Genomic DNA, 21,076 nt, shown 5'->3' with positions numbered 1-21,076 from the left:
AGGCACATTGAGAGTGAGGTACAGACACCTATAAAGGCACATGTCACTGACACTTCATAAGGCAAAAGAGGAAGAGGGCACAAAATTGGCAAACAACTATCTCGCCCATGGCACTTTATAAAATAGTGTGAGTACAAAAAATCAAAATCATGAAAAGGATCTTGAAATGCAAGAAGTGGCACTTTATCTCAGTGCATTTTCATAAAGATTCTTACAAATGATATCACTAGTGATTAGAAAAGGAAAAATACCAGTACAATAGAAGGTACAAACCAAAATAAAGCATCTGAAGCAACAAAATTGATCCTCGAACCTTAAACAACTAGGATATCCACTTAAATACAAAAATGTATAAGAATGAATATAAATTTCCTAGAGAAAAATATGGAACAACAAATAGCATCACTAGGAAGAGCATAGAAACAACTTTCCAATGATATAAAGAAGTGCAAAATTGAAGATCAAATGCTCAAGATACGCCTCCTAGATTGCAAAATAGAACATCTAGCTTTGACTACCAAAATAGGCAACCAAACTACATCAAAACTCAAAAACACCTACACAAATATCTCCATCTCAAACTAGCTTTTTGGTGCATTTTTCACATTAAAAAAATATGTCTGTATGCTCAAGTTACGGAGAAAAAACCAACAAGGCCTCTAGAATATGCAAAAAAATTATTTTTAAAATAAAATAATAAAAAATAAATAAAAATAAAATAGCCACCCCTGCACCATTGGCGAAGTGGTGATCGGGGTGGTGAGAGAGCAGAGGACCGCTATGGGGCAGAGTTGTGGTGGGGCCATAGTAGGGGCCCCCAGCGGAGCCCCAACGTGCCGCTGACAGACCACTAGTGGTAACCGCTCACAGTGGCTGCCAGCAGTTCCACTATGGTTTGCTAACCACTGTGAGTTAAAAGCCACATTTTTTCAAATTTTTTGTGATTTTTGATAATTTACACCTTGAACTATGTGCCAAGGGTCGTACGACCCTGCCCAAAAAAAAAATTGTCTCCCAGATCAACGTTGTCTAAATAAGACAAATTTAATATGGAAATGAGGGTTTTGATGCCTTTTGAATCCATCTGTGATGTCTGTTTGGCCTCAAACTACTTCAAAAACTAGTGGCCCACTATTTACTTAGAAAAAATCCAAAAAGACACCAGATCTAATTTGCCAAACCCTTGTTCTCCCTTTTTCTCCAAATACCGAACAAGCTATAGCATATTTGGCTCTGATACGATGTAGGATTTGAGAAAATACGCCAATCAAATCCATGAAGCCCAAGAAAACCTACATGCAAAATACCTATCACGGAGAAGAAAAAGACAAGAAGAGGCAAGGGTTTGCTCTGAAAATAGAAAAATTGTATTTAGATGAAGAAAAATATTATTCAACGAATTTAAGAATTTACAAAAAGATCAATCCTTATAAAGGAGATCGAAACCCAAAAAGGGTAATCTAAAGCCTAAAAAAATTAGAGTTGCACATTATAATTAATAAAATATTAATTATATGCACCTACAAGATAGCTTAAGAAAACTAGAGTAATAGGCAACTTATTTAATTAAATCAAAGTGATTTAATTAATAAGTGAAAACAACTAATTACTCTAACAAAAAAGGAGATTTTGACCCTAACTTTTCTAGTAAAGGCCACTGGGGTAGAAAATAGGTTGGCTAGTAGATTAATTATAAACCGAAGCCAATATATATTACAAAGAAGAGCTAGGTATGTGGTAGCAAAAGAGTGTGTTTCCTATACCTCTTTATAAAAGACAACTTTTAGAAGTCCACCTACTGAGCCTTCTACAAAAAGGTAGAAATTAGAACAAGGATCTTCTTCTAGGGTTGAATAATATTCTCCCACCCAAACTCCACTCCATATAAATGATGAAGATTCTTTAAGAGAATAGTTAAAGAAAATGGGAGTTGAGAAGGATATTATTATAACCACAACAAACATAGAAGAAGGAGTGCCTGAAGAGCCCCCTATTCCAACATTAGCTCTCACTATGGGAGATTTTAGAGGTAAAGAAATAGATCCTATAGTGGACCAAGCTTCTAAAAAATTCTTAGATGATGAGAGTTTTGTGAAATCTAGGGCATTTAGCCAATTTTTGTGGAGAATTAATATTAATAGTTGAGGCAAGATGCAAAAAATTTAAAATAGAAGCAGGTAGGACTGTAAAAATGATAAAGAGGTCAAAGCTAGTCTCATTGAGGAGATTTCACAGATAACCCCTGAAGGGGGAAGAAATGTATTGAGAGACTGAGGAGTCATGCTACTACCAGAATGTGATAATGCCAATGCAATGATATTTGACATAGTGAAGAAGGAAAAAGACACCCAGATTAAGGTTGGGGAAGAAGTCTTACAAGCTTATAAGGGGTTAAAGTATAGTGATGATCATCAGGTCTTGGTGATGTGGTCCATCCAAAAAAGAGACAAAGCCAAGATTCAAGAGGTCTCAAATTCTGAACACATAGGCAGTCTCATGGTTTATAGAGTGGATGAGGTAGATAGTAAAAAGGTTTTTAAGATGACTAAAGAAATGGTGAACTTTGGAGCTCTGATTGTAGCCAAAGACAAAAATAAGTTCCTAGATTTGAATGCTAAATTTGAAAAGGTGCTAGAGGCATATGAAGAAAGAGGAAATAAAATACACCATATGGAAGGAATGATTGTTCAACTAGAGAGATAGTTGGGGAAAATAAAAGTAGGAGAAGAATCTAGTTAATGAAGGATTACCTATCATCCTAATCCTCTTATTTCACCTTGCAACACAACCCCCATTATAGAAATGCTAAATACGCCATAGGAACCCCAAATGTATACAACTAAGGAACTTGAAGAAGAAAAGACTAAATTATGGTCAATGCATGTGGAGCTGGGTGTTCAATATGAAAAAAAAAGACACACAATTATGTATCTAGTATAGCATAGGTTGGCCTACCTTTTATGAGAAATTGTCAAAATTAATGGATGTGTAGAATGAGTTGAAAAGTAATCAAGCCACTTTGAAGCCAATTGTGAACAAATGGAACAACAGGGTAGTGATCTTACGATTTAATGTTGTTTAGTTATTAATCTTTCTTGTGAACAAGTGGAAAAAAATTGATATGACTAATGGCCTTTCTAACTTTGATAATAATAGAATTGCACTACATAAGGTAATTATCAATTATTTTTCAAAATATCTTAGTAAGAGTTTTGGGATTTTCCCTCATGCACTTAAGGCTATGCATAAATTGAAGGATAAAGAAGAATGGGCTAAGGAGTTGGATGATTTGATATGCATTAGATTAAATAAAGTCATAAATGAAAAAGATCACATATGGTTTGCAAAGACAACTAAGGAAGTTGTGTAGGTTCAAATCTTCTTTGATTCTTTCAAAAGGTATTTTGATGAAATTAAGAAATTAGAAAAAGATATCTTGAAGAAACAAAAAGAGATATTGAACTTCAATTTCCCAGATGATTCACTTTTCAACAAGTGGATGTGAGATCTTGCTCAAGAAAATTAGTTGATATCTGAAGAAATTGATGAAGATGGTGTGGACCCAGATGAGTTACAGATAATTGATACACTAGAAGAAAGGAAAGAAGAGAAACTTACTACAAAAAATGAGATGGTTATTCAAAATGATGACTCTACAAAAGAACAATAAATTGTAACTATGGACATGACAATGCATGATGATCTAGAGGGAGAGCAATGAATTGTAATCAATTTCCAGCTATCAGAACCTGACACTTTATGTGCAAATCATATTGTCCCATAGTTGGAAGGAAAATAGGTACAAATGGATCAATCATCAAATGAAGCTCCTCAACAACAAGTAACTACAATAGAAGTGATCCCACCCCAAAAGGATCATTGATAAAGACATTTTTTTGTAAAGTAAGAGAGCGTAAGCCAAATCTTTTTGTGACAACAACCTTTATTTTTTTTAAACTTTTTGTCTCAAGGACAATTTTCCTTTTTCTCTAAGACTTGAAAGTTTTTGCATCTCATACTATATAAATGAGATCCCAAGGCTAGAGAAATGCTCCAAATTTTATGTGGTTTTTAGTGTTATGATAGTCTTGCATTCAGTCCAGTAAGTCTTTAGGTACAATTTTTTGATGTGTTCATCTACATATATGAGAATACAAGGACATATTGAATGAGATTCGTCATACCTTCAAGTATGTTTGAGTTTACGTTAGTGTTGTATAATTTTGAAGGAGAATTAATACATAGGGAATGTTCTACCATATATGTTTTCTCTGAGTGCTTTATCCATTGTTATGTGTTGATTACGTTAGGATTATGTGAGCAAGGTTTATACAATTTAATGCAACGATGATAGGTTGTGTATCAATTTACTATTTTTTTTAATTCAAGGAATTAAGTAAATGCTTCATTAAATTGATAGGATTTCTATTTATATAAGTAGGGTATCCATAAGAACGGGCTTTAGGGTTAATTGCTTATATAATTAATTGTAAGGCAATTAACAAGGTCAAATTTATTAGGTAAACTCTAAATCCCAATAGATAGGTCATTGATCATTTATTCAATTGCATGTTCAAGAAATCATGGAATTGCATGAAGAAAAAATTTTAATTCAAATTATCTTTTACTTTCATGTATGAAGAATTTAATTAGTAGTTGGAACTTGTTTGCAACTAATCTCTATGTGTTATAGTTAGTTGTTGTAACCAAGAATTATTTGTAAATCTAAGAAGAATTGTGATCATTATCCACCATAGGGGATAAGTATGATGACACAATATTAGTGAATGAGTGAAGTGTGAAGACAATATCAAGTATCAAGCCTTTTATCCCTAAGGTGCACCTTCCTAAGCTTTGCAAAGCTTAAAGAGTAGATAATCCTAGGTATGATTATGTTAAAGTTGGATCTAGATCTAAAGATTTATTAGTTGAATATAGGAGGTAGCTAACCCTTAGATTAATACTTATCCTTAGAATGCTAGTATTAGGTACTTTTTTTCTTGGTATTTTTGAAACTCCAACTGTGCACACAACTAATATGTATATATATCTATATATACATGCCTCTCTCTCTGTGTTCCATCTCTCTCTTGTATTCCTCCACCCATCATAGTCTAGATATGAATTTTGAGCCCTAATTATCCACCTTGAGATCCATCTCAATTCTCTAGCATCCCTCATCTCTCTCATTACCTCATGTCTCTTGCCTCTTCTCCTTCTTGTACTCTCTCTAACTGGCATCTCTCACCCTCTTCTCCTTTTCCTAATCTCTCTCTATCCCATTCTCTCCCTTTCCCATTTTCTCATTCTCTTCCCCCCCACCCTCCACTCTCTCTCTCACTCTCTCTCTATGTGTGTGTGTGTGTGTGTATATGTGTTTACATATATATATATATATATATATACATACATACATACATACATACATACATACATATACCTCTCCCTTCTCCCACCCCCTCTCTTTATCCCTTTGTCTCCCTCCCTTCCTCCCCCTCTCCATCCCTCTCTCTCCCCATCCCTCTCCCTTATGGACTATTCTCTCCTTTTTTCACTCTTTCCCTCTTCCTCTCTCTCCCTTCTCCCCCCCCCACCACCAATTCTCCCTATCTCTTATCATCTCTTCCTATCTATCTCCCTACTTCCTCTATGTTTCCTTGTTCCACATAACCTATGTAGGTTATGTAGAAATAATGTCATTAGTTTTTTGCATTAAAAATTATATTTCTACATGTTTTAAAGAAGACTTAAAGTTCTTCATAAATTTAAAATAACTTGCAAAATTTAAAGTTTTTTTTTCACATGGTCATTTTTCTAGCTAGAAAATTTGTGCACTTACCCTGCTACTGACTAAAATAAGATAATTGTGGATTGTTCTAGATGTCATAAAATATTAAATGATTTGTACAAACTAATGCAAGGAGGATTTTAACTCCTAGAGCAAAAAGCACATCTAACCATCCAAACACCTTCCTGAGTAATACAATGGAAGAAAACATATAAAGAATAACACCAAGGGGGGGGGGGGGGGGAGGAAGAGAGAGAGAGAGAGAGAGAGAGAGAGGGGGGGGGGGGGGGGGGGGGGATGGCGAGAGGGAGGGAGGGATAAAACACTTCTTGTTGATTCATCAAATTATTGTCATACATGCCTAGCTATAAGGCCTTCTGGGTTAAGACCAAATACAAGATATAACTCTAAGATCCACAACCTAGCTTCAAATTTTTACTTCCAAAAACAACAATTGTAAACTCTCTAATTTATTCACCTCTCTTCTTTCTACTCACTCTCTCATCAAACCTAATCCTAAGCACCCTATTTATACGTGCCAAAATGACTTACAAAATATTCTAGATCATTACACAACAAAAAGGATAACCTCAAAATGGCCTACATGCATCCCAAGACAAGATCCTATCATTAAATTCATGAGAAAAATTAAGTACATCAGTCAGCTCAAACTAAGAACCAATTACAGACATACTCAATCAAAGAAGGACTTGAGCATCAACAAATAATAGGTTCACTCAAGACTTGAAGGAATGCTTGCCCAGCACTGAATAACTCAGCCACCATTGGACAACTTGACCAACACTAGATAGCTTTGCCAATATTACACAACTTGGTCGATAATAAATAATTATGAGCACACAACAATGATTACAACTTGTCAATGGCTACAACTCAGCAATAACAAGCATAATGAAGATGGATGAAAAAGATAACATGTTAATCTAGAATGCTACTACATCAGACAACCATGGTAAAAATAAATGATTCTCCTGAGTCAAGCACATGTCACAACCTAAGTTGAATGCAACTTGGATTGAGAAATCCATGTATCATCTTCAATTGATCTACTCTTCCACTTCACCAAATACTCATAATAATCTTTTCCTCTTATGCTCTTACCAACTCTTTGATCCATAAGTTGTTCAACCTCTCCAATCCAATTCTTAGGATAATCCTCTAATACAATAACTTCATCATCTGACTCATGATACTTATACAATTTAGTAATATTGAATATAGGAGATATATCCATGTCATCAGGTAACTCAACTTCCTAATCATTACCACTTTCAAACTTCCTCAAGATTGTACAAGGTCCAAACTTCTTCATTTTCATCTTACTATATGTTTCAATAGGAAATCTACCCTTCTTCAAATGAACCATCACCTCATCACCAACTTCAAAAATATTATGCCTTCTAGACTTATCAAAACCCTCCTTTTACCTTTGATTACTTTGTTCCAAATTTAACTTCACTACCTCATGCAAAGATTTCATAGAACCAACAAATTCTTCCCCTTCAACACTTGTCTTCTCTTCACTAGCAACATCACTAAAATCTAATATTCCTCTAGGTTGCATTCCAATAACAATCTCAAAAGGTTTTTTGCCTATACTCGTATTCATAGAATTATTATATGCAAACTTAGCTTGTGCCAACACTAGTTCCCAATTACTTGGCTTTTCTCCAACTAAGCATCTCAAAAAATTACCCAAGCTTCTATTCACAACCTCAATCTATCTATTTTTCAGTGGATGGAATGTAGAACAAAATCTCAATTTAGTAATCATCTTCTTCCATAAAGTCCTCCAAATATAACATACAAACTTACTGTCTCTATCATAAATGACACTTCTTGGTAATCCATGCAATCTAACAATCTCTTTGAAGAAAATCTCACCAACATGCTCAACATTTGATGTCTTTTTACATGGTATGAAATGAACCATCTTATAAAATCTACCTACAGTAATAAATATGGAATCATACCCTTTTGTTTTCTTAAGCAATCCAAGAACAAAATACATGCTAATGTCACTCCAAAGTTTCTTAGGAATAGAAATATGTGTTTATAATCTAGTATTCTAACTTACTCCTTTTGCAACTTGACAAATTCCACAACTAATTTAACAAAATTTTGAACATCCTTATACATTTGTGTCCAATAATACTTATCCTTTAGAAAAATCAATGTCTTATCAATTCCAAAATTTCCAACCAAACCACCATAGTGCATTTCCTTAATCAAATTAACTCTCATAGAACTTCTTGATATAAATAACTAAATTCCTTTGAACAACATACCTTTGTGAATGAAATATGCATCATACTTATGCATGTGATACCATAGATTTGGTGCTCTACACTCTGTCTACACCTCAGATCAATGTCAATATTACATAATTCTTTCATTTCATCAAAACCAAGAACATCAAACTTCATCTCAGTTAACAAAGAACATATTCTTCTTAATGCATCAAGAACTTAGTTAGTAACTCCACTTTTATGCTTGATCACAAATATGAAACTCTAAAAATACTCAACACACTTCATATGTCTCTGATTCAACATATGTTGACTTCCCAAATATTGTAATGCTTTATGATCAGTAAACAACACAAACTTCTTAGGAATCAAATAATGTCTACACTTCTTCAAAGCTTCAAAAATAGCATAAAAATTTTGATCATACATGGACTACTTCTTTTTAGGATCATTCAACTTCTCGCTAAAGAAAGCAAAAGGTTTACCTAGTGCTAGACTCAACATAGGCTCCTATTGCACTGCCACTTGCATCACATTCAACTTGAAATGCCTTGTTGAAATTAGGTAAAGCTATTACAGGTAAATTAAGAACCTTTTTTTTCAAAGTATCAAAACTCTTATCTGCTCCATGTGTCCACTTAAAGTCCTTTTTATCTCCTCTCAATGTCTCAGTCATAGCATTACAAACATAACTGAAATTATTTATAAAATTTCTATAGAAACTAGCCAAACTATGAAATGATCTTACCTCACCCACATTCTTAGGTGTAGGCCATTCCAAAATTTCTTTAACCTTCTCAGGATACATTATCAAACCATAAGCTAAATCAGAAATCCCAAATATACAATCTCCTCTTGCATAAAAGAACACTTTTTCAAGTTAACCATCAAATTCTCCTCTTTTAGTCTTTGCAATACATGTCTAACATGCTCAATATGTTCTTCTCTAGTCTTAGTGAATACCAAAATATCATCCAAATAAACAAGCAAAAGCTTATCCAAAAATATCTTGAAAAATTCATTTATCAACCTCATGAAAGTACTAGGTGCATTAGTCAAACCAAAAGGCATAAACAACCATTCATACAAACCATCTTTTGTCTTGAAAGTAGTCTTCCATTCATCACCTTCTTTCATTATGATATGATGATAACAACTCTTCAAATCAATCTTGGTAAAATACTTTGCTCCACTCAAATGATCCATTATGTCATCCATCCTTGACATAGGAAACCTATATCTCATCCATTCTCCATTCTTCTTATGTGCTAATATAGTAGGTACAACACATGGACTCAAACTATCATTGATCAAACCATTCTATAACAACTTATGCTCTATAGGTGTCAATCTATATGGTGCTTTATTTGGTAAACTACCTCTAGGAATTAGGTCCATACAATGACTTATACTTCTTATAAGTGGTAAACCATTAGGTATATCTTCTACAACAATATTCTTATACTCATTCAGTAAACTTGGAATTTCCACTGGCACTCAGTCAATGCTACCAATTTCTAGTGTCCCTTAGTCACCACTATTTTATCTCACTCGGTTATTAATTGCATAGCTCAATCTTCTCAAAATTATGAATAAACATATTCATTTCTCAAATCCTCAGATCTATCACCCTATAATCAAATTCACTTAGGGTTCTACATGATCCAATCTCAACAAGGATGAACCTCAAGCTTTGATGCCACCTGACACAAGGAGGATTTGAATAGTTAGAGCTAAAGAGACACCTAACTATCCAAACACCTTGCTAAGTAACACAATGAAAGAAAAAACATGGAGAATAGCACCAAGGAGAGAGAGAGAGAGAGAGAGAGAGAGAGAGAGAGAGAGAGAGAGAGAGAGAGAGAGAGAGAGAGAGAGAGCAAACACTTTTTTTATTATTCATCAAATTATCAGCATACATGCCCAACTATAGGGCCTTATGAGTTACAATGAAATAAAAAGTATAACTCTAAGATCCATGATCTAGCTTCAAATTAACACTTCTAGAAGCATATTCCCTAAACTCTCTAAGTTCTTCAACTATCTTTGCTCTACTCACTTTGTTATCAAACCTAAACCTAAGCACCCTATTTGTACTTTCCCAAATGGCTTACAAAAGATTCTAGATCATTACACAACAAAAAGGTTGACCTCAAATTGGTCTACACACTTCCTAAGACAATATACTATAATTAAATTCATGATTGAAATTAAATACCTCAGTCAGCTCAAACTAAGAACCAATTACAGAAAAACTTGATCAAAGAAGGAACCAAGCATCAACAAATAATGGGTTCACTTAGGACTTGAAGGAATGCACTGTCAACATTGGATAACTTAGCCACCACTAGACAACTTGACCAACACTAGATAGCTCAGTCAACTCTAAACAACTCGATCAATACTAAATAATTGTTGGCACTCGACAATGATTGTAACATGGAAATGACTACAACTTGACAAAAATTGACAAAATGAACACAAGAGTAGGATAACATGTCAACGTAGGATGCTCCTACATCACAAATCTAGCCAAATTAATGAACAAGAACTCTCAAATAAGACATGTCATGCCCAACATTCTCTAGATTTCATTACATAAAAAATCCCCAATTTGTTATGTATTTAGGTGGGATGGAGAATGGCTAAAAACATTTTGTTGGAATACGAGAGTTAAAATAGTTAGAAGAAGTAAATAAATAATATAATTTTTTATTCTAGGAAATATATAAGCATGATAAGAAATTAAAAGGCATCTATAAGAATATGAAGGCTACCAATGTTTATATAAATTTTTAGAATGGTGATGTTTGAATAAGGTTGTGGTGTTTTAGGGTTGAACTTTGTGGTTCAAGAATAGGTGTTGCGTAAGGAATAATTATGCAAGAGTCAAAATAATTGGTTGTTATAAAATGTTTTTAAATGTCATTAGTAAGTCATGAAGTCATGGAATGTGGCTTAGAAATGGGGATGTCCATATGCGTTAGAGGTCTTTTGGAGTTGTTTTGGGCATATGTGTACTGTTTTAGAGCTTATGTAAATTAAAGGCCACACATAGATAAGCTCAAATTTTTTACTAGAAATTCATGTACAAAAAAATCTTCTTGTTTTGATGCTCTATTGGGTGAATAGAAAAGGCTATAGCATGGACATAAAAGAAATTATCAATGGTTGTTCTCAAAGAAGATCTTAAAGAAAGGAGAGAAGATGAAACAGAGGACAAGCTCGAGAGACAAACAAGATTATCCAACAATATCAACATGATCTCGACAACCAAGTTTCTTCTTCTTTTTTCAAAAATTTAGTGATTGTAAATAATTTTATACTTGAGGAATAACCTTGAAAATAAATAAAGTGAAAATAGAGAGTATCTGAAATTGAATCATTAAATTGCATGAGCTCCAAAATCGTTCTAGAAAGTGTGAAAAAATACAAATTTAAATCTTTATAGAATGTAAATGTTGAACAAAAACCCTTGCGCAAGCACAAAACAATTCAAAATTTAAAAAAACCCTTACCAAACATCTGTCTTACACCAAATGTTAAAAATCCTTACCAAATATACATCTTACACCAAATGTGAGCTATTTGTCCTCTAATTTTGGAAGTGGGGTTTTGAAGAAGAGATATCAAGGGATTCATCTATTGGATAATGCTAAGATAATTGTTCTTAATTGGATAATTGTAACATAATTCTTGGAAAAAACCAATGGGATCAATAGGATAAAAGATAACCAAAATGCATTATGTCCATTTAAAATGCTTGTATTGCATGACTGCAAAATGTTGCAAAAAATCAAGATCTAACATCATCAAAAGGGGAAAAAAGGAAAGATTACAGAATGCACATTGAAGACAAAAATCTAAATCCCTAAAGCCTTTCCATAATATTAAAAATTTGAAAGTATGTATAATACACTTAAATGTACAAAATGATATAGTAAATTAAAAAATATTTGTAAAATTTGATAATATGTATTTTAACTTTATAAACAAAAATATATATATTTGGAAAGTGACCAAAAATAATTTTTAATGTTGGATGAGAATCATTTGATTAATCAGACACACTTGAATACTAATAATACAATATAATTTCTATACAATATAATATTAAAGAAATATCATTTCAAATTGTAACAATTATTTTACAATATTAAATATTAAATTAGTATTAAAAATAATTTTAAAATTTTGATAATAAAAAGCATACATCACATATATAAAATAATATTATTTCAAAATATAAAAAATAAATTTGTAAAATAAATTATTAAACTAGATTTTGAGAGATCTTTTCTAGGTGAATGAAATAGTAATATTAATATGAAAACATATAATAATGAAAAGTATAGAAAACACATTATATATATATATATATGAAAACATATTATCTCAAAGCATTTTGTAAAATAAATTATTAAATTAGATTTTGGCAGATCTTTTCTAAAATGGAAAGAAGTGATAATAATGTGGTGGACATAAAATTAACTATATTTAGAAGAGATACATCACATCATTACGGGACCTGGACATAGATTTAAAAGAAAAGAAAATCAGGCGAGAAACACGTTTTGGTAGAGGTTAGGTTGACGTTTAATCAAATGCATGGTAGTTGAAAATGTGGCATGATTCTAGCTTTTATTCTTATTTTTGTCATATTATAAGATATATTTGTCATCTTTAAATTAAAAAGAGTATCTCAATTTTAGTCTAAAAGTGTCATGTGTTGTTTAAACTATCCGATTTGCAATTGATCAAATAGCGACAAAATTTTCCATCTTGCATTGACTATTCTTCTTTGAAGCTATTATTTCAACTCATAAATTTCTACTACAAACTAATAGTTGTGACATGTTGCCTCCTAGTAGATCAAGATATCTTCCAATTACATTTCTTTCATTTAATATAACTCATATTAGATTCCATAAACATGAAGTATTTGCCTAATAGTTAGATATAATTATAATATATTGAGTAATTTTTTTAAATATTTTTTTTACATTTATAAAACTTACTAAATATATATTTAAAATATAAAATAAGAATTAAAAAATCTATTATTATTTATATATGAACAATATCATCTAATTATGAGGATTTGATTTGTATTTTGTAATATTGTTATGAATAGTAAAGTTATTTTAATATTTTTTTAGAGAAAATATTGGATTCATGGAAAGAAAGGAAAAATGTTTCAAAATATTTTATGAATAGTGAATTGTTAAAATATTTAGATGAATGTATTTTTTTTATTATATTAAAACAAATATTATGAATTTATTTAAGAAAAGAGAGTTGGGGTAGTGATTTCTAAAATATTGGTCTTTCATACAATCCATCTTAAATGCATGTGCCGATTAATTTAATCTTGAAATAAATCATTTTCATTAATTTATAATTATTTAACCCATGAACAAATACTAATAAAATGTAACATTCTCCATCCATACTTTTAAAGTAAAATATTTTTTTATTATTTAAAACTTATAAAAATTCATATAAACTGAACTTGAAAATAATCTATCCCGTATAATTTACTTTCAATAACAATTCGATTAAAACTAAAATTGCGTGCATATGCTTGTATTGTTATTGCTCGGTGAACCGAACTTCTATTTGCGTAGTCAAAACGGTTGGTGAGTAACGAAAAGATAATAAATCCCGTTTTCCACAGATTTCATCATGATCTCCTGTTATAAAAGGCCATCAAAGGGTTCTCTAGTGGCATATTTAGAGATCTTGCAATGGCTCTTTTCTCTGTTTCCCCCTCTGTTTTGAGCTCATGCTTTAAATCTCCTCCCAACCCTAATGTCAAGCTTTTCAATAAAAGCATTCAAAGCTTAAGTAGGAGGAGGCTGATTAATCCCTTCATTGCTAAGGCTTCCACCACCACCGTTGAAGCTCCAATCAGGCGCACAGGCAACCATCATCCCAACTTGTGGGACGATGAAGATCTTATTAAAACCATCCAAGAGAAGACATATGATGTATGCAATCTTCTTTCAGTTTAGGTCATTCTTTTATATTCTCTTATTCCTTTTTGTAGTTTTCAAGATGATCATATATAACAATCTTACAGACTTCTCATTACATGGAACATTGGGAGGGGCTTATTGGAGAGGTCAAGGAAATGTTCAATCAAATGCCCTCAGCAGAAAGTGGCAAATCTTGTGAAGAGAATGCTTTTGAGCGCCTTGTGATGGTTGAAAAAGTTCAACGCCTTGCAATAGATAGACATTTCCAAAATGAAATAAAACAAGCGCTTGATTATGTTTACAGGTTGGTTTATAAGTTTATAATAAACAAAATGCTATTCTACATTGTTAATTATCATTCAAAATAGTATCTGGCCAGTATATTTGCTTATGTTGCTTTCCAACAGTTAAAATTTATGTGATTGTTATATTAATAAAATAATTTCTTAGCAGATATTGGAACAATTGTTCTAAAGATCTGAATATGGCAGCCTTGGGACTTCGGGTTCTTCGTTTGAATAGATATCCTGTTTCTTCAGGTTATCAAATTATGTCTACATTGAAAGATTAAATATCACACATTAAATCTTACTTCTTAGACTAAAAGTGTTAGATAGTCAAGATTAGCTTATTTTTTCAAAACTTAATTTCTTCATTAATTTGTGATCACTAAAGAAGATCCATTTATATTAATTTAATTTTTTTCATGATGTTTGATTTTGATTAAATTTATTTGATATAATGGCAGATGTGTTAAGACACTTCAAAGGAAATGATGGGCAGTTCTTGACTCCATCAACTCAATCAAAAGAAGAGAAGATAGGAAGTGTTATAAATCTTTATAGAGCTTCTTTAATTGCTTTCCCAGAGGAGAATATTATGGACGAGGCTAAATCCTTTGCAACAACATATTTAAATCAAGCTCTACAAAAAGATAATATCAGTTCCCATCTTTCACAAGAGGTGAGACTAAAGTTTTAACTCTCTCAAGACTATGGAAAAATTTGCTTATTGTGGTCCTGATCCAAAATTTTAACACGCAGATAAAGTACAACCTAGAGTATGGTTGGCATGGAAATTTGCCCAGAGTAGAAGCAAGAAATTACATGGACATCTATGACAAAAATAGATCTTGGACCGAGTAATGGCGTTGGTTTATTTCAATATGTTTTTTCTTTTACCTCTTATGGTTAGCTAGGGCTTATTCTGTTATAGAAAGTCTGACCTTCTAACCCTAATTTTCAGGATGAGCGGTAATAAAGAAATTCTAAGTCTTGCTAAATTGGACTTCAATATCATGCAATCAGTCCATCGACAAGAGCTTCAATCGATATTAAGGTAAGTTGATTGATTAAAGTAATAACAAGTGGATATCATATAATGAGGTGAAAATAGATAGAAATTATGTTGATTGTAAAGTAAGTTAATTATAAAAATCAAAGTTATAGAGGGCAAGTGACTAAATAATTACAAGTGATAAGCTATTATTTTTATATATTAAAAATTGGTATAAGAATGATCAAGATAAAGAATATTTATAACATTAATAATCAAACAAAAAAAAAATAGAATATCATTAGAAGCATAACATACTTTAAAAGATATAGTTCTAATCTTTGGTCATATGTTCTAGAGTTGTTATTACAAAAGATGTAAAATTCTTTTCTTTCTTGTTTCCTTCATAAATGTGTCTCATAGGATGCGGGAGATGGAAATGGAGACTTTGGAAATGAGATTTAGTGGTTACAATAGAGTTTTACATTGTCCTCACTAACCTTCACATACTAGGTCGAATCCTCTAAGTGAGTCTCCTTTACTTGTTTAGGGATGCATTGATCATAACAAATGAGTCTTCTATTCTTGTTTGGTGGCGGGGGGGCGGGGGGGGGGGGGGGCGCATTTCTTTCTAAGAGTCGCAACAATTTCATACATTGATGTAAGCTTAGCATGTCTCATAGCGCCCCTCATGGTATCACCTTAGGAGCTCCTAATTCCATATAGTTGACACAACTGCAATTTGAGATACCAATAGTAAGAGAGAGATGGGGTGAGATAGTCAAATTGTTTTCATGGAGGATATTGAAAAATTTCCCTTTGCCTAAATTTCCCTTTTTTCTAGCACCTAGAGGATTGAGAACCTTTTTTTCCTTTATCAAGTGTGGGATTTAGTTTGAGCTCTACAATTAAGGGAACAATATCACAACCAAAGTTTATTTCTTTCTTTCTTTCTATGGGAATAAAACAAGACATTTTTGGTGATATCACCTTGGATAAGGAGGGAAAACCATCCAAATTTAGTTTACCTTTTACTTCCTATACTTTATAAAAGGTTATGGCTTTTTTCCATGAGCGGTATACATTATGGGTAGGACTGGAATTTAAAGGAGAAGGTGTTTCTAGGTGGAAATTGTAAATATCATAGATTAAACCTTTAAGTGATGGGGAATAGACTTCTTTGTTGACACATATATTGATTGAGGAGAGAAAAATGCTACTTGTGCATTATGGAAAACTTTCCTTCAAGACTGAAATACTTTATGAAACAGTAGATTAACTTTTAATCCTTTTGTATAAACTTTTTATTTTGGACAATATATGCTTATAAATTCTTTTTTTTCAATAAGATTTTCTGTTTTTCAAGTGGGAGCTAGGCACACTTTTTAATTTGAAAATTTATATACACTACTTTACCATTTGTAAATGAGATTATGTGTTCATTTTATTTTATGGTTTAAATATACAAAATTACTAAAATTTGTATGAATTTTGTGCTTAGATGGTGGAAGGATTTGAATTTGGATAAAGTGGACTTTGCTCGTCATCGTCATGTGGAATATTTTGCTTTAGCTTGTGCATACTCTATAGATGCTAAGTATTCGGTCTATCGAAGTGACTTTGCAAAGCTTTGTTCTCTTACAACACTTGTAGATGATATTTATGACACTTATGGTACTATTGATGAGATAAAACTCTTCAATGAAGCTATTAAAATGTAAGTATGGTATACAAAAAGGCTTATATTCATGTACATTTTTTTCATATAAAGAACATAATAGTAGATTAAATTGATATTTTTTAATGAAAATGATAGGTAATTGAGGTTTAGAAACAATTACTATATTTACTCAACAATTTTCATGCAATTTGTAAATATAAAATTAAAGCTCTCTATTAATTTGTTACTTTGTATTTACTCATAGTTGCATAAACTAGGGTGTGTTTTATTAATATAAACTAACTTGTTGTATTGGAATGCTTTTAATTTAGGTGGGATCCTTTTCCTCCAGAAAGATTTCCTGAAAGTATTAAAATAACATATAAGGCATTTTACTTGGGAGTAAATGAAAGTGCAGATGCAGCACAGAAGACTCAACAACGAGATACCCTCCCTTACATACGTAAAGCTGTATGAATTCGAACCTATCACTCATAACAAGTTTAAATCCTACTTCATCTTACACCACACATAACATATGAGATTAAATGAGTTATTTTGGATCAAACTTATTTTAGGTTGCCAAATATTCATAACATTTTCATGTTTCAAATTTAATACTAAAAACCAAATAAATGATCTCTAGTCATTATAAACTATTAAACTCAATTTTTATGTTAGTACTCAACTTCCCTACAAATGTTACTATTTTTATTTTTCTATTATATGTTATTTTGATTAGACCTCATAGTATAGTAGTAATACAACTTTGAAAGAGCTTGATATTTTTCTTCTATATTTTTATTAAGATTTATATTGCATTTGATTTTAAATAAAATATTCTTTATGTAGAAAATTGAAATTTAATATAATATATTTTTGAATTGCTTTGATCTTTTTAAAATAGAATTAACATTGATCTTACACTTTGACTTTAATGCTTTAATAACTTTTCTTAATAATCTTCCAAATTTGAACTCATATATAATGTTTTTGTGTGAAAATATTGTTCATTTTAAATAAATGTTTTTTCTTGTACAGTGGGAAGATTATCTCGAAGCCCTTACAAAGGAAGCTCAATGGCTTGCTGATGGTTACATACCATCTTTAGATGAATACCTAGAAAATGGTATACCAAGCTCAGCATATCGTGTAACCATGTTGCAACCTATATTAACATTAGATGCAGTTCTTTCAGATAACATCATTCAAGAAATAGACTATCCATCAAAGTTCAATGAACTTTTATCCCTATCCCTTAGACTAAAAGGTGACACTAGAACCTTCAAGGTATGTAATCATTTTCTTTACATAACTTTATATTTATATTTTCACAAAAATATACATGTAAATTGAATTTAGTTTATTTTAAGTCCAACTAATTTTTATTATAATTTTGAATCTTTATTTTGAAGGCCGAGGCAAATCGTGGAGAATTAGTATCGGGAATATCATGTTATATTAAAGACCACCCAGAATCTACAGAGGAAGAAGCTTTGGATCACCTTAAAGAATTATTGCAAAAAAAACTCAAGCAATTAGATTGGGAGTATTTGAAGCCTGATAATGTTCCAACTATAAGCAAGGACTATGCCTACAATATTGGAAGAAGTTACCAACTCCTCTATAAAGAGAGAGATGGATTTACTCATTCTAATAAAGACATCAAAGATCTAGTCATTCAAATCCTCTTTGAACCTATGGCAATGTAGTTAAAAAATATGAGAATTAATATTAATATCCCAATTTTATATTTTAGCACCTCAATGTTCAACATTTTCAAAGAAAAAAACTCAGGTATATAAAATAAATTACAGTGCACATGTATTTTGGCTAAAATATTTTAGGGCATTACATTTAGATATGACTCAAGTTTTAAAAAAATTTTGTTATATTTTTATCTAAATCCAGGGGCTCATCCATGAAAAAATATTAGGATAACAACGTTTACATTTAATAACTTATAGTTATTAAGCTGATATCTAATAATGGCTTTATAAAACCAATACATTGGATGTAAGGACATATTGAAATAGAACTACAATGAATTTCTAATTTAATATTTGAGCACATAAATATTTTTACTTTTAAACTTTTTTTATTCTATATTAGTATCAAGGTGGCTATGATCCGATGCTTGGCCAAAATGAAAAGGAAGGACTAGTGTAACATCCCTCTAGGGAACCCAAAATAAATTAACCTAAAGTTTCACTAAGTTTACCAATTTTTTTTTTTTTTTTTGAAAGATAAAAATTAAACAACAACAAATATAATATAGTGGAAGCAATCATTCACATACATACAACAATCAAAATATATTACATCTCCTAAGGGTTCCATGACATTGAATCACATTTATAAAAATAAGTTTTATTAATACTATATCTGATACAGAATAGTTCCACATTTTAGAATAACTAGGAGTACGAATCCAATTAAATAATATACAAATATTTAAGATGCCACTTGGCAATAATCAGAATCTATAATCATCCCTTGTACAATTCACAAGGTATGAAAAGCTCAAAGAATATACATCATGAATACAATACATCAACACATAAGATCTTTGATAATCAAATACAATATAACGAAGTACAACCATCCATCATAAAATACAATCCACAATAGAATAGAGTTTTTGAGAGGAAAAACCATTCTATATCAGAGGCAGCAAGGGCTATGCTACATGACTAGGACATACCCCATTACTTATGGGTAGAGGCATGCAGTACACCAGTTTACATTTAGAATAGGGTTCCACACAACGTGCTAGGGAAGACAACACCAGAAGAAGCTTTCATAGTAAAGAAGCCATATATTGGTAACTTCAAGATATTTGGGAGTTTTGTATATTGTCATATTCCAAATGATACACATACAAAGTTAGATTAGACTGCAGAGAGAGGTTACCTTGTTTGGTACAATGAAAGATCAAAGGTATATAGGATTTTTATCCCTAGGACTAGGAGAATTATTGTTAGACGTGATATCAAGTTCATAGAGGAATAGGTATTTAGAAGGTCTAGAGATTTTCTAGCAGGTGATCAGATTGAGCAGCCAACAGAGGATCCAAGACCAAGTCAAGGGAAGCAAAGCTCAAGTATAGTTACCAGTACAAGTGTAGGCTTGGGTGGTGAAGATTCACTAAATATGGAGCAACTGGTGCAACAGAAAAATGCATCAAGAAGACATATATGTTGATATTTCATCCTTTCCAATGGTTGAATCTTAATGGTATAAGAAATACTACCACCCAACCTCATGGAACCTAAATGGCCCACTACCACTATGCTGAGGAGATAGTCTCAAGTCCCAAACGAATTTCAATCCTCAAGTCATAACCAACACCAAATGAATTTCAATCCTCAAGTCATAACCAACATCTAGGTCAAGGAAATCCTGATAGCAATCTATCTCAAAGGTACTAAGATACAAGTAACAACTAAACCTAGAGGCAACAAAGACACATAGGAAATCTACTATGCAAGTGGGAAAGTGTCATCACATGAGCCAACTCTAAGGTTATCCTAGGAGCCTCTTTGGACTTTGACCCCCTAGTGTCTCTACACAGCACCAGTAAACTTTTGTATAGATAAGGCATACTAATAAAGCAAGGATACAACAAAGCATCATCTCTATTCCATTCCTAGAAAGTACTAGCACTCAAGATAGAAAATAATGGCTCTTATTAATTCATTTTACTCTCATTTAATGAAATGTTATCTTTTATTAAAATAACTTACAATGGGTTACCCAAGCAACCTCTTTAGGGCTCTGGCCTCCATTGCAAGACACTTCCCAATGTACACTTAGATTACCTACCCTAAGCTCATCAAAAGTACAATTCATAGAATTACAATTTTCACCTTAGTCTTTTGCAAGAAACTGGAAAGCACCTACAAATAAAGCACAATATTCACCTTAGTCCTTTACAAGCAAATGGAAATCACCTAAAGATAAATCAAAATCATCACCTTAGTCCTATACAAGCAATTGGAAAGCACCGAAAGATAATTTATCAAAACTCAAAGGTTACACCAAGAAAAAAATCATACCATTCATCTATATTCTATACAAGCAACTAGAAAGCACTAACAAGCAT

At 31.9% G+C, this 21,076-nt stretch overlaps 1 protein-coding gene across 1 annotated transcript; it reads left to right on the top strand.

The window, feature by feature from the left end:
• Positions 1-13,771: 13,771 nt before the first annotated feature.
• LOC149577158 (alpha pinene synthase, chloroplastic-like) lies at positions 13,772-18,732 on the top strand. The gene is made up of 10 exons (XM_089822525.1): positions 13,772-14,048; positions 14,141-14,340; positions 14,490-14,575; positions 14,785-14,999; positions 15,080-15,177; positions 15,282-15,374; positions 16,813-17,028; positions 17,304-17,442; positions 18,013-18,261; positions 18,387-18,732. The coding sequence occupies exons 1-10, from the start codon at positions 13,806-13,808 to the stop codon at positions 18,681-18,683; spliced, it is 1,836 nt and encodes a 611-aa protein (XP_089678651.1). The 5' UTR covers positions 13,772-13,805; the 3' UTR covers positions 18,684-18,732.
• The last annotated feature ends 2,344 nt before the right edge of the window (positions 18,733-21,076 follow it).

Source organism: Cupressus sempervirens, chromosome 1 (genome assembly GCF_028749045.1).
Source record: "Cupressus sempervirens isolate cs-2001-9-10 chromosome 1, ASM2874904v1, whole genome shotgun sequence".
NCBI classification, from domain to species: Eukaryota; Viridiplantae; Streptophyta; class Pinopsida; order Cupressales; family Cupressaceae; genus Cupressus; species Cupressus sempervirens.
This window is presented reverse-complemented; position numbering and strand designations above follow the sequence as displayed.

What these genes read in the sequence shown, in the direction of transcription:
- LOC149577158 (XM_089822525.1), top strand. Translation starts at nt 13,806, where the DNA reads ATGGCTCTTTTCTCTGTTTCCCCCTCTGTTTTGAGCTCATGCTTTAAA. An exon ending in GCGCTTGATTATGTTTACAG is followed by an intron (nt 14,341 to 14,489) that starts GTTGGTTTATAA and finishes ATTTCTTAGCAG; the next exon opens with ATATTGGAACAATTGTTCTA. An exon ending in TAGATATCCTGTTTCTTCAG is followed by an intron (nt 14,576 to 14,784) that starts GTTATCAAATTA and finishes ATATAATGGCAG; the next exon opens with ATGTGTTAAGACACTTCAAA.